Source organism: Schistocerca nitens, chromosome 5 (genome assembly GCF_023898315.1).
Source record: "Schistocerca nitens isolate TAMUIC-IGC-003100 chromosome 5, iqSchNite1.1, whole genome shotgun sequence".
NCBI classification, from domain to species: domain Eukaryota; kingdom Metazoa; phylum Arthropoda; class Insecta; order Orthoptera; family Acrididae; genus Schistocerca; species Schistocerca nitens.
The window spans coordinates 187,092,193-187,106,537 of record NC_064618.1 but is presented as its reverse complement, the minus strand read 5'-3'; the positions used below and the strand labels follow the sequence as shown (position 1 = coordinate 187,106,537).

The window sequence follows — 14,345 nt, the reverse complement described above, 5'->3', positions numbered from 1 at the left end:
GTCATGATAAAGGGTAGACTGAAGCTTCAGACTAGTTACGAAGAGTCAGTGTGCAAGGAAGAGGGACATGGAAGTACTGAGGAATGAAGAGACACGCTTGAAGTTCTCTGAGTCTACAGAAACTGCAATAATGAACAGCTCAGTGGGCAGTTCAGTGGAAGAGGATTGGACATTTCTAAAATGGGCAGTGAAAGAAAGTCAAAACAAAACTGGAAGTACAAGGAAATTAACTGCGAAGAAACTGTGGATAACAGAAGAATTAGTTCAGTTGATCGACGAAATAAGAAATTACAAAAAGGTTGCGGTAATTTAGGAATACAACGTTACAAGTCACTTAGGAACGAAAGAAATGAGAAGTTCATCGAAGCTAGGGCAAAACGGCTGCAAGAAAAGTGTGAAGAAATCGAAAAAGAAATTACTGTCGGAAGGACGGACTCAGCACACAGTAAAGTCAGAAAACTTCGGTGAAATTAAAAGGAAAGGCGGTAACCTTAAGAGTGTAAAGGCAAGTCCACTGTTAATGGCAGGGAAAAGAGCAGATAGGTGGAAAGAATACGCTGAAGGCCTGTTCGAGGGGAAAGAAATTTCTGATGAATTGGTAGAAGAAGAAACAGAAGTCGACAAGGAGGAGATGGGGGATCCAGTATTAGATTCAGAATTTAATGGAGCTTCCTACGACTTGAAATCAGATAGGGCAAAAGAGATAGGTAAAATTAAATCGGAGGTTCTAAAATCGCTGAGGGATGTGGCAACAAAAGAACTATTCACGTGAGCGTGTAGAATGTATGAACGTGGCGACATACCACCAGAAAACGAGACCCAAAGGATTCCGAAGACAGCAAACCTACAAGTACGTAATCAGCTTAACAATCAGCTTCACAGTTCATGCATGCAAGCTTCTGATAAGAATAATATACAGAAGAATGGAGAAATAAGCGAAGATATGGTAGATGACGACCCGTTTGGGTCTAGGAATGATAAAGGCAGCGGAGAGACGAGCCAGGGGTTGCCGTTGATAAGGGAAGCAACACTAAAGAAAAAACCGTGAAACGTTAATAGAGACCTGGAAAAAGCTTTCGACAATCTAAAATGGTTCAAATGGTTCAAATGGCTCTGAGCACTATGGGACTCAACTGCTGAGGTTATTAGTCCCCTAGAACTTAGAACTAGTTAAACCTAACTAACCTAAGGACATCACAAACATCCATGCCCGAGGCAGGATTCGAACCTGCGACCGTAGCGGTCTTGCGGTTCCAGACTGCAGCGCCTTTAACCGCACGGCCACTTCGGCCGGCAATCTAAAATGGTGCACGGTGTTCGAAACACTGAGAAAAGTAGGGAAAGGCCGGTAATATACAATATGTACAAGAGCCAAGAGGGAACCATAACAATGGAAGACCAAGTAGGAAGTGCTCCCATTAAAAATAGTGTAAGATCTGGATGTAGCCTACTATTCAATCCGTACGTCGAAGCAGTAATGACGGAAACGAAAGAAGATTCAAGAGTGGAATTAAAATTCAAGGTGAAATATATCAATGATAAGTTTCGCTGATGATGTTGGTATCAGCAGTGGAAGTGAAGAAGAATAACAGGATGTGTTGAATGGAATGAACAGTCTGATGAATACAGGTTATAGATTAAGAATAAATGTAAGTATGGCGAATGGATTGAGAAGCAGCAGAAATGAGATTAGCGAGAAGCTCAACATCAGAATTGTCGATTATGAAATATTTAATTTTCTGCTACATAGGCAGGAAGATAACCAATGACGGACGAAGCAAGGAGGACATAAAAAGCGTATCACGTGCAGGTCTCAATTTGAGACACAAATTTTTGTGAATGTACGTCTGGAGCACAGCATTGTATGTTGGTGAGTCATGGAGCGTGGGAAAACCGGAACAGAAGAATCTAGAAGGATTTCAGATTTAATGATACGGATGAATGTTGAAAATTAGGTGAACTGATGAGGTAAGGAAAAAGGAGGTTCTGAGCTGAATCGGAGAGGAAAGCAACATATGGAAAACACTGACACGAAGCGGGGACAGGATGATAGAACATCTGTTTAGACTTCAGCGAGTAACTTCCGTGGTACCAGAGGGAGTTGCGGAAGGTACAAACACTAGAGGAAGACACACATTGGAATACATCCAGCAAGTAATGAGATGTATTTTGCAACTGCTACAGTAAAGATTGCCGCAGGAGAGGAATTCATGGCGGGCCGCATCAAACCAGCATAAAGACTGATGTATCAAATACATACATACACACACACACACACACACACACACACACACACACACACACACACACACATTATATATATATATATATATATATATATATATATATATTATATATATATATTGTTTTTGTTTCAGGCTATCCCTCGATGAAGAACACTAATGAATCGGACTGGAAGGCTATAAGCTAGAGAGACAGAATTTCTGAGTAGAGAATCCGATAGGAATAATGTGGATATTGATAACGATATTTGTATTGTTGGTTTGAAAGATACATTTAAATGTGCATTGAGCGTAATTCCAAATAATTTTGAGAGCTGCAACTGCGGCATTGATAAATTTTCAGTGCAGACTTTGCCACAAAAACATTTCGCATCTGAGGATAGATTAAATTATCGCTATACTCAAGGTGGTACTGATCCATGCAATTTCCGGGATACTGGTGTCGTATTGGGTTCGAGTGAGGATCATATCCCTGTCTGAATGTCCAGATTCAAGTTATCATTAATTTCCCAATACGAATAAGAAAGAATGTTTGGGTGGTGCTTTTGAAATAGGCTAACCCAGTTTCATTCCACCATCGTTTAGTCCATCTGTAAAATTATCTTGTTACTGATGGAACATACAAACCATTTGCGGCATTTAATTATGTCGTTGTTTCGTAGTTCAGATCTTTACAGTATGGTATCATCATACCACCCCCCCCCCCACGCACACACACACAAACACACACACACACACTTATCCACATACCTCATACATATTTCGCACTTGTCATTAGTGGTAGACTGCACGTAACAAATAATGAGTTCCCCAGTAGCGTGCAATCACGTTTAATTATCACAGCACATAAAGAGCAAGATTGGACATTATATAGCTTCCAGCAGTTACGAATGAAATAGGGTGCTCGTAATCTGGTATGAATGTGGCCAACCCAGGAGTTTGTAGTGGTCCGCTTCGTAACGATGTCCTGAGGTAGGTAGCGACAATGGCCCGTCGTGACGGTAACTGTTAGGTACATGTCCACGAGAAGGATACCAGTTCCAGGGACACCGAACCCGTGGAAAGCCCACACCAGAAGAGGCGAATTCTCAAAGGGAGATCGGTGCTGGTGCTCTGATGTATGTTCTACGGATGGCCGCTGAGATGCCGAATCTGTGCACGGCCAGCGCCCGTAGAGGCAAAGGCTCCGAGGGCGATGGCTGGCGGACCGGTGTGGTGTGACTGGCGTGATCGTCGACTAATGAGCCACAAGGTGCTGCCGAATCAGGCAAAGGCAAGCTTGTGCAGCCTGACGTAAACAGGCGGCAGGTGGAAGGACATCCGGTGCGGCTTGGTGCGCATGTAACCCACGGATGTGACCTAGTTCTCCGACTGCAGCACCGCAGTCGCTCGTGCGTGCAATGCATGTGGTGGCGTAGACGCCTCTGGTAGCGTCTGTTGGAAGCTGGCTTGTTAACAGGCGTGCTTGTATTTGTCAGTGCTATCGACAGATCCGCGGTGCGTTTCCGTTGCTGGGCGTATACGGTCTTCGGTGGAGGAGTACATAGAGCAAGACTACCTGTCTCGCTACTTCATACTCAAATTTTTCTTTAGATATGTTACAGCAAAAAGCCAGGAGTACTGAAGTGATGTCATTGTGCTCCAACACACGACATAGATAAACCGTGGCTACAGTGTTCTCTTATGTTTACAGATGAAACAACAAAAACATTTTCTTAGTTTAGTGCAATCGGAACACCTTTCCGACCCCCTTATAACAAAACACTCACATGTCGTCTTCGGTCGGAACATACATACACTTTCTTATGATTTTTCTGTCCTTTAATCATTATTTATAATACATTAAAATCCAAACGTGATATTCATCAGATTCGCACTTAAATTCGTAATGCAAATTTCCATCATTAGAGGATCAGGTATTGCCAGATTGTGCCATGAGTGAACAACATTGTCAACTAAATTTCATCTGTTCATATAGCCCCTAATGCTGGATAACAAAATTTTGCAATAAACAACACGTCTTCTCACACATGCATACACACACACACATAGACACTCACATCCATCCACACACACACAGAGACACACAGGCGCGCGCGCGCGCGCGCGCGCGAGTTCGCACTCGCAAACACTTGGACAAAATTTATATTCCTAGGAATTTTTAAATCTGTAGTGTAGCATTTTATGCATATTTTCACAACTAGCCCAACAGTGAAATATAGAAATGTGAACATTTAGTAGGCATTGTACTGAACTAGACTACAGACTGTAGTCAACGTTGGTTGTGTTAGTGATCGAGTCAGTCCCTCCTATACAAAGACGTTACTGCCCTGCAAGTCCTATTTGATGAAGGTCACTTCTTAACTTTTCGTGGATGAAGCGGGGGCGGAATGTTGTTTCGAGAAGACTCGTATGCTACACACCCAAGTTCTCACCGCTCATAAAGGAATGTCGGGAATTATCTACAATTAGAAAGAACGAATAGGGTCACCCTAAAGTTACTTTCATTTTTGGTGGGAAGAGACGAATTCGAATTCTTTTTTGATTATTTGATCATTACGAGATGAAAACCTTCCATTAGTCGTACGGATAGAAAATTATTATAGTAGCTGTCTAAACAATAGAGGATAGAGGAGAAAACTTGAATGTGTGTATAAGAACTGCGGCGTTCTCCTTCGAGCAAAATTATAGTATCAATAATCCACACATGTAGCTCTATAAAGATTGTTTAAAAAGTAGTTTAATGTATGGAGCGCTTTGTTGAAATTCGGATGCAGACAACGAGGTGTCTGCGTAGCCACTTTACGGAATAGTGTATAGTGAATATTACATAGTTTCCAGAATGTCAAATGGTTCAAATGGCTCTGAGCACTATGGGACTAAACATCGGAGGTCATCAGTCCCCTAGAACTTACAACTACTTCAACCTAACTAACCTAAGGACGTCATACACATCCATGCCCGATGCAGGATTCAGAACTGCGACAGTAGCAGTCGCGCGGTTCCAGGCTACAGCGCCCAGAACCGCTCGGCCACACCGGCCGTCTCCAGACTGTCCACCATATTATTTCATTTATGCACAGGCGTAATGAATATTCGGTTCTGGGTCATCCAGCTCTAAAATAAAGTCACATTATTGACCAAATAAGTACACACTACTTTCAGGTTCATAACATCACCTCGTAAACAGCAATCTCCAACATAGAGATTAGCATGTTGGGGATCGTGCCGAAGCCTTTACATACCCTGTTTCGAATGTCACCTTAGGCGGCTTAATTTCTTCAAATGAGGCTTCATAACCCTGGGCCGTATGATCCACACATGGCATATAGCTAGGGTGAGGAAGGTGCGATGTCCAAGCAGGGCCAGGAGCGAAGTCAAGTTCTTATATCCTCCGAGCACGCTATTCAATGGGGGCTTTCCAGTCAAACAACGACGCACATCCCAGTGTATTCTGTGCCGGGTCTCACAACGTGTTGGAGTGTGTCTCGCGAAATACGAATACATAAAAATGAATTGAAATTCTAATATGCCGATTCATCGTGCCACAGCCGATGACAACAGCATTCTCTCTGAAAATGCAATCTGCAAACATTTGCATTTCTTCCATGAATGTTTGTGTTATGTGTACAATTATTAGAAACTTTAATTACTGTTAACAAAAAGAGGTGCAATATATTGGCGGTTACGAGCAGCTCAGTCAATATGTTATTCGAGACTGCACATGTGAATGTGTCTGTGTCCACAGGTCGAGTGAAGCAAGTGCGAGCAGTTATCAACGGAACGGCCCAACTTCCTTGCGACATGACGCCACCTACACCGGGAGACTCCGTATTGCTCGTCATCTGGTTCAAGAATGAGAAGACTGCCATTTACAGGTAAGAAAGATAACTATTTACAAAGTAAAATGAAAATATAAATGACAATATGTGATAATAGTGACAGCTATTAACGGTGGATACCCTTTTAAGTAAACTTGAATTTGTACAGTTTACCAGAAGAGATGATGTTGTACTGCTTAAAATAAGTATATGATATTATGATGTACACAAACGCGAACGATAATTGATGCGTCCATTTATGGGGACAGATTTCTCTCAATCGTGATGTGGTATTGGATGTTGCTACTCTTAGTTCAGAGATTCTATGTGTATTGGTCTCAGACCTTTTCAGAAATTAAGGCCACCGCTCCATATTCCGTCTCATTAGTATTTCTGTTGGTTCGATGCCGTTCTCCGCGTCTACCTGTCTGATGCTAACATTATAATCCTGTGCTACAGTTTTGATCCCTATACAAAGACTGCACTCAACAGTCACTATGGGATATTTTGAGCACTGTAGTTTCAGTCTGTCCCACCAGTTATCTATAGTGTTTTACTACTTCTTCGCGCATGAGGTACCGGTACAGATTTTCCACTAATCGGTCTCTTCCTTTGGTAAGGGTTTTCTATACTTGTTTGAAATTCGATTCATTTCAGAAACTCTTAATTTCGCATCGAACCTTATCTGTCCATTTTATTTATAAATTATTTCCAAATTATTGTTCACTAGGAGGACGTATACCTTAATTTCGTGTCAATATTTCAGTATTTTAAACGTATACGAATGGCGTCAAGTAGATTACGTATTTGGCTCGAGGCCACCAACTCTGACATTTCCCGTACTTCACATATTGAGTCCTTGATTGGAAAACTGTTTCACTCTTGTAAACTCTCATTCTAAATTTCGATGTTAAGCAATCCGTGTTCCAACGTTCAGCTACTCAGAATAATCTTTATTTATATGTCATAAAATGCTCTGGTTGAATGTTATAGTATTGTGTAAATACTTTTTTCAAATAAATGAAGAAGAATTATAATCATAGGAACGCTTTGTACACTATAAAGCCATTACGAGGGAGCTACGATGATATTCAACACCAAGTCGACGATATGGTTCATTAATTTGCAAATACCGTCTCCATATTGGCGCTTGATTATTTTATGCACTTGTGAGTTAAAATGTAATGGCGTTCTATCGACTAATTTCAATATTTTACCTCCTCGCAATATTTTATGGTGATTTTGTGTTATTACATAGGGTGAACATTAATAAAACCGATAATATGTAGGGACAGATTCCCTACTGGAGATAAAGGAAGAAATGTCCTAAGAACGAATGTCCGGAAACGTATCGTTGCCATGGCAGATGGCGCTAACGAATGACTGTACAAATGGTTGAAATGGCTCTGAGCTCTATGGGACTTAACATCTGGGGTCATCAGTCTCCTAGAACTTAGAATTACTTAAACCTAAGGCCATCACACACATCCATGCCAGAGGCAGGATTCGAACCTGCGACCGTAGCAGTCGCGCAGTTCTGGACTGAATAGCCCAGAACCGCTCGGCCACTTGCGGCCGGCAATGACTGTTCCTAGGACCACGTGCCGTGTGTTCCTTATACACTACTGGCCATTAAAATTGCTACACCACGAAGATGACGTGCTATAGACGCGAAATTAAACCGATAGGAAGAAGATGCTGTGATATGCAAATGATTAGGTTTTCAGAGCATTCACACAAGGTTGGCGCCGGTGGCGACACCTACAACGTGCTGATATGAGTAAAGTTTCCAACCGATTTCTCATACACAAACAGCACCTGACCTGCGTTGCCTGGTGAAACGTTGTTGTGATGCCTCGTGTAAGGAGTAGAAATTCGTACCACCATGTTTCCGACTTTGATAAAGGTAGGATTGTAGCCTATCGCGAATGCGGTTTAACGTATCGCGACATGTCTGCTCCCGTTGGTCGAGATCCAATGACTGTTAGCAGAATATTGAATCGGTGGGTTCACAAGGATAATACGGAGCGCCGTGCTGGATCCCAAAGGCCTCGTATCACTAGCAGTGGAAATGACAGCATCTTATCCGTATGGCTGTAACGGATCGTGCAGCCACGTCTCGATCCCTGAGTCAACAGATGGGGACGTTTGCAAAACAACAACCGTCTGTACGAACAGTTCGACAACGTTTGCAGCAACATGGACTATGAGCTCGGAGACCAAGGCTGCGGTTGTCCTTGACGCTGCATCACAGAAAGAAACGCCTGCGATGGTGTACTCAACAACGAACCTGGGTACACGACTGGCAAAAAGTCATTTTTTTTTCGGATGAATCGAGGCTCTGTTTACAGCATCATGATGGTAGCATCCGCGTTTGGCGGCATCGCGGTGAACGCACAGTGGAAGCGAGTGTTCGTCATCGCCATACTGGCGTATCACCAGGCGTGATGATATGGGGTGCCATGGGTTACACGTCTCTGTCACCTCTTGTTCGCATTGACGGCACTTTGAACAGTGGACCTTACATTTCAGATGTGTTACTCCCCATGGCTCTACCCTTTATTCGATCCCTGCGAAACCCTACATTTCAGCTGGGTAATGCACAACCGAATGTTGCAGGTGCCGTATGGGCCTTTCTGCATACAGAAAATGTTCGACTGCTGCCCCGGCCAGCACATTCTCCAGATATCTCCCCAATTGAAAACATGTGTTCAATGGTGGCCGAGCAACTGGCTCGTCAAAAAACGCCAGTCCCTACTCTTGATGAACTGTGGTATCGTGTTAAAGCTGCATGGGTAGTTGTACCTGTACACGCCAACCGAGCCCTGTTTGGCTCAATGCCAAGGCGTATCAAGGCCGTTATTACGGCAAGAGGTGGTTTTTCTGGGTATTGATTTTTCAGTATCTATGCACCCAAACTGCGTGAGAACACATGTCTGTTATAGTATAATATATTTGTCCAATTAATACACGTTTATCATCTGCATTTCTTCTTGGTGTAGCAATTTTAATGACCAGTAGTGTATGTTGCACGCTGTGTGACTGACGCAGCGTACTGTAAGCAGCAGAATGGTTTGGTATTTGTAGCCGACACGGTGTTGGGTACGACCAAGCAGATCGAAACACACAGGAGACAGCACAGCTATACCAAAACAATTTCCCTTAAAGACACCAACCGTATCACAAAACTTTCCAATCCATTTTAGGGCATTTGGTTGATTATGCGTCCTCTCTGACCGCGGAACGTGCAGTGACGCAGCATACTGTGCGTACGCCAGATTTAGAGTACCGGGTTTTACAGGCTATTAAGACGAACCGTAGTACAAGCTCCAGCAAATGGCCCGCCAACATAGTGTAAGCCAAAGTACCCTCATATATATCTTGCATGACAAACGCTACTACTCCTGCCACCTGCAATCCCATGGAGGCCACTGTGAACATCTGTGGTAACGCGGATGCGATGCAGCTCTGTACTGTGTTACGGGAAGATTTGTTGTTGCTGCACGCATACCAGCCATTTATGGACACGACCATGTTCATAGAAACTTTCTTCCTCCACTTATAGCCAGGAATCCATCAATGCAGTTTGTCGATTTTCTTTAACGTTCACTCTGTGTAGTGGCTACATTTATGATCAGTGTAATATTTCGTAAAACTCAAGAATTTGATACCCTCAATGATTTCGTTGACAATCCTTATACTCAAACTTCTACAATAGGCAGTTCCACATGTTTCAGTGGCACGAAGCTGCAATCCAATTTCAGTAATTTCTGAATCCATAATATTTTCTCTACCCAGACGGTGGTAGCTGTTTGAGAGGTTGCTCTGGATAACGCGCTGCAACAGCATTCGCATATTTACGTTCCCCAGTAAATATCACTCTCATGTGTCATCGCGTAATACTCTCGATCAACAGATTTCGCTGCCCGTCGATTTATGCTCTAGGATACGGTCGCATATAATGACGCAGTAACTTCTGAAATCGATATGCTGCCGCTCTGTTCATGCGGTCCCAGGGATTAGCATTAAATCGCAACGGACAAATACAGTTTAAAATTGACAGGCAGTTTGTCCATTTGGAAAATTACGTATTAGTTTTTTCACGAACTCTGGCATAAGGGAATAATAAATGAGCTTGTCTATCTACTGATGAAGTAAATTTGGACTCTAATATTAATCATTGGATATGTATACGACGATATATGAAAACGTATTTGTATACTGGCAGGTCACTGCACCTACGTTCAAACACCACATACATTTTATATCTGACAACATTTTGAGGACAGAGATAACCTATCACAAATATAAGTGAAGTGGCTGAGTACCTGGCGTGCGTGGTCACATATCTATTAGTGCACCTCCTCCTTCCTCCTCTCAGCCTTTCTGTTCATCTCCTCAGTCCCCTATCCCTGTCCATTTATTACTCCCTTCCTCTCTGTTCGTCTCCACTGCCCTCGCTCTTTGTCTAATTGTTAGTTTCCCTCAATCTCTTCCTCCCTATTCTCTCTGTCCATCTCTCCCACCCCTCCCTATCCCTCCACCCCTTCTGCCTCCATCTAGCTATCTCCTCTCCGTTTCTGGCTCCATCTCCTCCTCCTTCTTTCTGCCCAATCTCCACTTCTCTTCCTGTGTCCATTTCCCCCTCTGCCTCTCCATGTCTATTTCCTCCACCCGAATATCTGTGTCCTTCTCCTCCCTTCCTGTTTGCCCATCTCGCACACCCATACACGTTTGCTCGTTCTTACCACCGCAGTATATGTTTCTAGGCAGCATACAGTACCTGTACCACGTTCGGCTGAAAACCATTGACTTGTTTTAGGAGGAACGTTTTATATGCTCTTTGCCCACCGCTGCACGTATCACACACACGTTGTTGTTGTTGTTGTCTTCAGTTCTGCTCTCCATTCTACTCTATCCTGTGCAAGCTTCTTCATCTCCCAGTACTGACTGCAACCTACATCCTTCTGAATCTGCTTAGTGTATTCATCTCTTGGTCTCCATCTATGATTTTTACCCACCACGCTGCCCTCCAATACTAAATTGGTGATCCCTTGATGCCTCGGAACATGTCCTACCAACCGGTCCCTTCTTCTAGTCAAGTTGTGCCACAAACTCCTCTTCTCCTCAATTCTATTCAATACGTCCTCATTAGTTACGTGATCTACCCATCTAATCTTCAGCATTCTTCTGTAGCACCACATTTCTAAAGCTTCTATTCCCTTCTTGTCCAAACTACTTATCGTCCATGTTTCACTTCAATACATGGCTACACTCCATACTAATACTTTCAGAAACGACTTGCTGACACTTAAATCTATACTCGATGTTGACAAATTTCTCTTCTTCAGTAACGATTTCCTTGCCATTGCCAGTCTACATTTTATATCCTCTCTTCTTCGACAATCGTCAGTTATTTTGCTCCCCAAATTGCAAAACTCCTTTACTACTTTAAGTTTCTCATTTCCTAATCTATTTCCCTGAGCATCACCCGACTTAATTCGACTACATTCCATTATCCCCGTCTTGCTTTTGTTGATGTTCATCCTACATCCTCCTTTCTAGACACTGTCCATTCCGTTGAACTGCTCTTCCAAGTCCTTTGCTGTCTCTGACAGAATTACAATGTCATCGGCTAACCTCAACATTCTTATTTTTACTCCAGGGATTTTAATACCTACTCCGAATTTTTCTTTTGTTTCCTTTACTGCTTGCTCAATATACAGTTTGAATAACATCGGGGACAGGCTACAACCCTGTCTCACTCCCTTCCCAACCGCTGCTTCCCTTTCATGCCCCTCGACACTTATAACTACCATCTGGTTTCTGTACAAATTGTAAATAGCCTTTCGCTTCCTGTATTTTACCCCTGCCATCTTCAGTATTTGAAAGAGAGTATTCCAGTCAACATTGTCAAAAGCTTTCTCTAAGTCTACAAATGCTAGAAATGTAGGTTTGCCTTTCCTTAAACTATTTTCTAAGATAAGTCGTAGGGTCAGTATTGCCTCACGTGTTCCAACATTTCTACGGAATCCAAACTGATCTTCCCCGAGGTCGGCTTCTACCAATCTTTCCATTCGTCTGTAAAGAATTCGCGTTAGTATTTTGCAGCCGTGACTTATTAGACTGATAGTTCGATAATTTTCACATATGTCAACACCTGCTTTCATTGGGATTGGAATTATTATATTCTTCTTGAAGTCTGAGGGTATTTCACCTGTCTCATACATTTTGCTCACCAGATGATAGAGTTTTGTCAGGACTGGCTCTCCCAAAGCCGTCAGTAGTTCTAATGGAATGATGTCTACTCCCAGGGCCTTGTTTCGACTCAGGTCTTTCAGTGCTCTGTCAAACTCTTCACGCAGTATCGTATCTCCCATTTCATCTTCATCTACATCCTCTTCAATTTCCATAATATTGTCCTCAAGTACATCGCCCTTGTATAGACCCTCTATATACTCCTTCCACCTTTCTGCTTTCCCTTCTTTGCTTAGAACTGGGTTTCCATCTGAGTTCTTGATATTCGTACAAGTGGCTCTCTTTTCTCCAAAGGTCTCTTTAATTTTCCTGTAGGCAGTATCTATCTTACCCCTATTGAGACAAGACTCTACAATTAAAACTGTGTGCCCGACCGAGACTCGAACTCGGGACCTTTGCCTTTCGCGGGCAAGTGCTCTACCAACTGAGCTACCGAAGCACGACTCTCGCCCGGTATTCACAGCTTTACTTCTGCCAGTACCTCGTCTCCTACCTTCCAAACTTTACAGAAGCTCTCCTGCGAAACTTGCAGAACTAGCACTCCTGAAAGAAAAAAAGTTTGCAAGGTAGGAGACGAGGTACTGGCAGAAGTAAAGCTGTGATTACCGGGCGAGAGTCGTGCTTCGGTAGCTCAGTTGGTAGAGCACTTGCCCGCGAAAGGCAAAGGTCCCGAGTTCGAGTCTCGGTCGGGCACACAGTTTTAATCTGCCAGGAAGTTTCATATCAGCGCACACTCCGCTGCAGAGTGAAAATCTCATTCTGGAAGCCTCTACAACCTTACATTTGTCCTCGAGCCATCCCTGCTTAGCCATTTTGCGCTTCCTGTCAATCTCATTTTTGAGACGTTTGTATTCCTTTTTGCCTGTTTCATTTACTGCGTTTTTATATTTTCTCCTTTCATAAATTAAATTCAATATTTCTTCTGTCACCCAAGGATTTATACTATTCCTTGTCTTTTTACCTACTTGATCCACTGCCGCCTTCACTACTTCACCCCTCAGAGCTACCCATTCTTCTTCTGTTGTATTTCTTTCCCCCATTCCTGTCAATTGTTCCCTTATGCTCTCCCTGAAACTCTGTACAACCTCTGGTTTAGTTTATCCAGGTCCCATCTCCTTAAATTCCCACCTTTTTGCAGTTTCTTCAGTTTTAATCTACAGTTCATAACCAAAATATTGTGGTCAGAGTCCACATCTGCCCCTGGAAATGTCTTACAATTTAAAACCTGGTTCCTAAATCTCTGTCTTACCATTATATAATCTATCTGATACCTTCTAGTATCTCCAGGATTCATCCATGTATACAACTTTATTTTATGATTCTTGAAAAAGTGTTAGCTATGATTAAGTTATGCTCTGGGCAAAATTTTACCAGACGGCTTCCTCTTTCATTTCTTCCCCCCAACCCATATTCACCCACTATTTTTCCTTCTCTCCCTTTTCCTACTCTGGAATTCCAGTCACTCATGACTTAAATTTTCGTCTCCCTTCACTACCTGAATAATTTTTTTTATCTCATCATACATTTCATCAATTTCTTCATCATCTGCAGAGCCAGTTGGCATATAAAGTTGTACTACTGTAGTAGGCATGGGCGTCGTTATCTATCTTGGCCACAATAATGAGTTCACTATGATGTTTGTAGTAGCTTACCCGCACTCCTATATTTTTATTCATTATTAAACCTACTCCTGCATTACCCCTATTTGATTTTGTATTTATAACCCTGTATTCACCTGACCAAAAGTCTTGGTCCTCCTGCCACCGAACTTCACTAATTCCCACTATATCTAACTTTAAGCTATCCATTTTCGTTTTTAAATTTTTTTAACCTACCTGCCCTATTAAGGGATCTGACATTCCACGCTCCGATCCGTAGAACGCCAGTTTTCTTTCTCCTGATAACGACGTCCTCAAGAGTAGTCCCTGCCCGGAGATCCGAATAGGGGACTATTTTACCTGCGGAATATTTTACCCAAGAGGACGCCATCATCATTTAACCATACAGTAAAGCTGCATGCCCT

The 14,345-nt window shown here is 42.7% G+C and overlaps 1 protein-coding gene across 1 annotated transcript in view; it reads left to right on the top strand.

The window, feature by feature from the left end:
* LOC126260331 (synaptogenesis protein syg-2-like) overlaps positions 1 to 14,345 on the top strand; it is a 437,845-nt gene that overhangs the window by 124,232 nt on the left and 299,268 nt on the right. Inside the window, exon 2 of the mRNA XM_049957655.1 lies at positions 5,992 to 6,121. Within this exon, the coding sequence (XP_049813612.1) occupies positions 5,992 to 6,121 (130 nt within the window). The remainder of the gene's footprint in view (positions 1 to 5,991; positions 6,122 to 14,345) is intronic.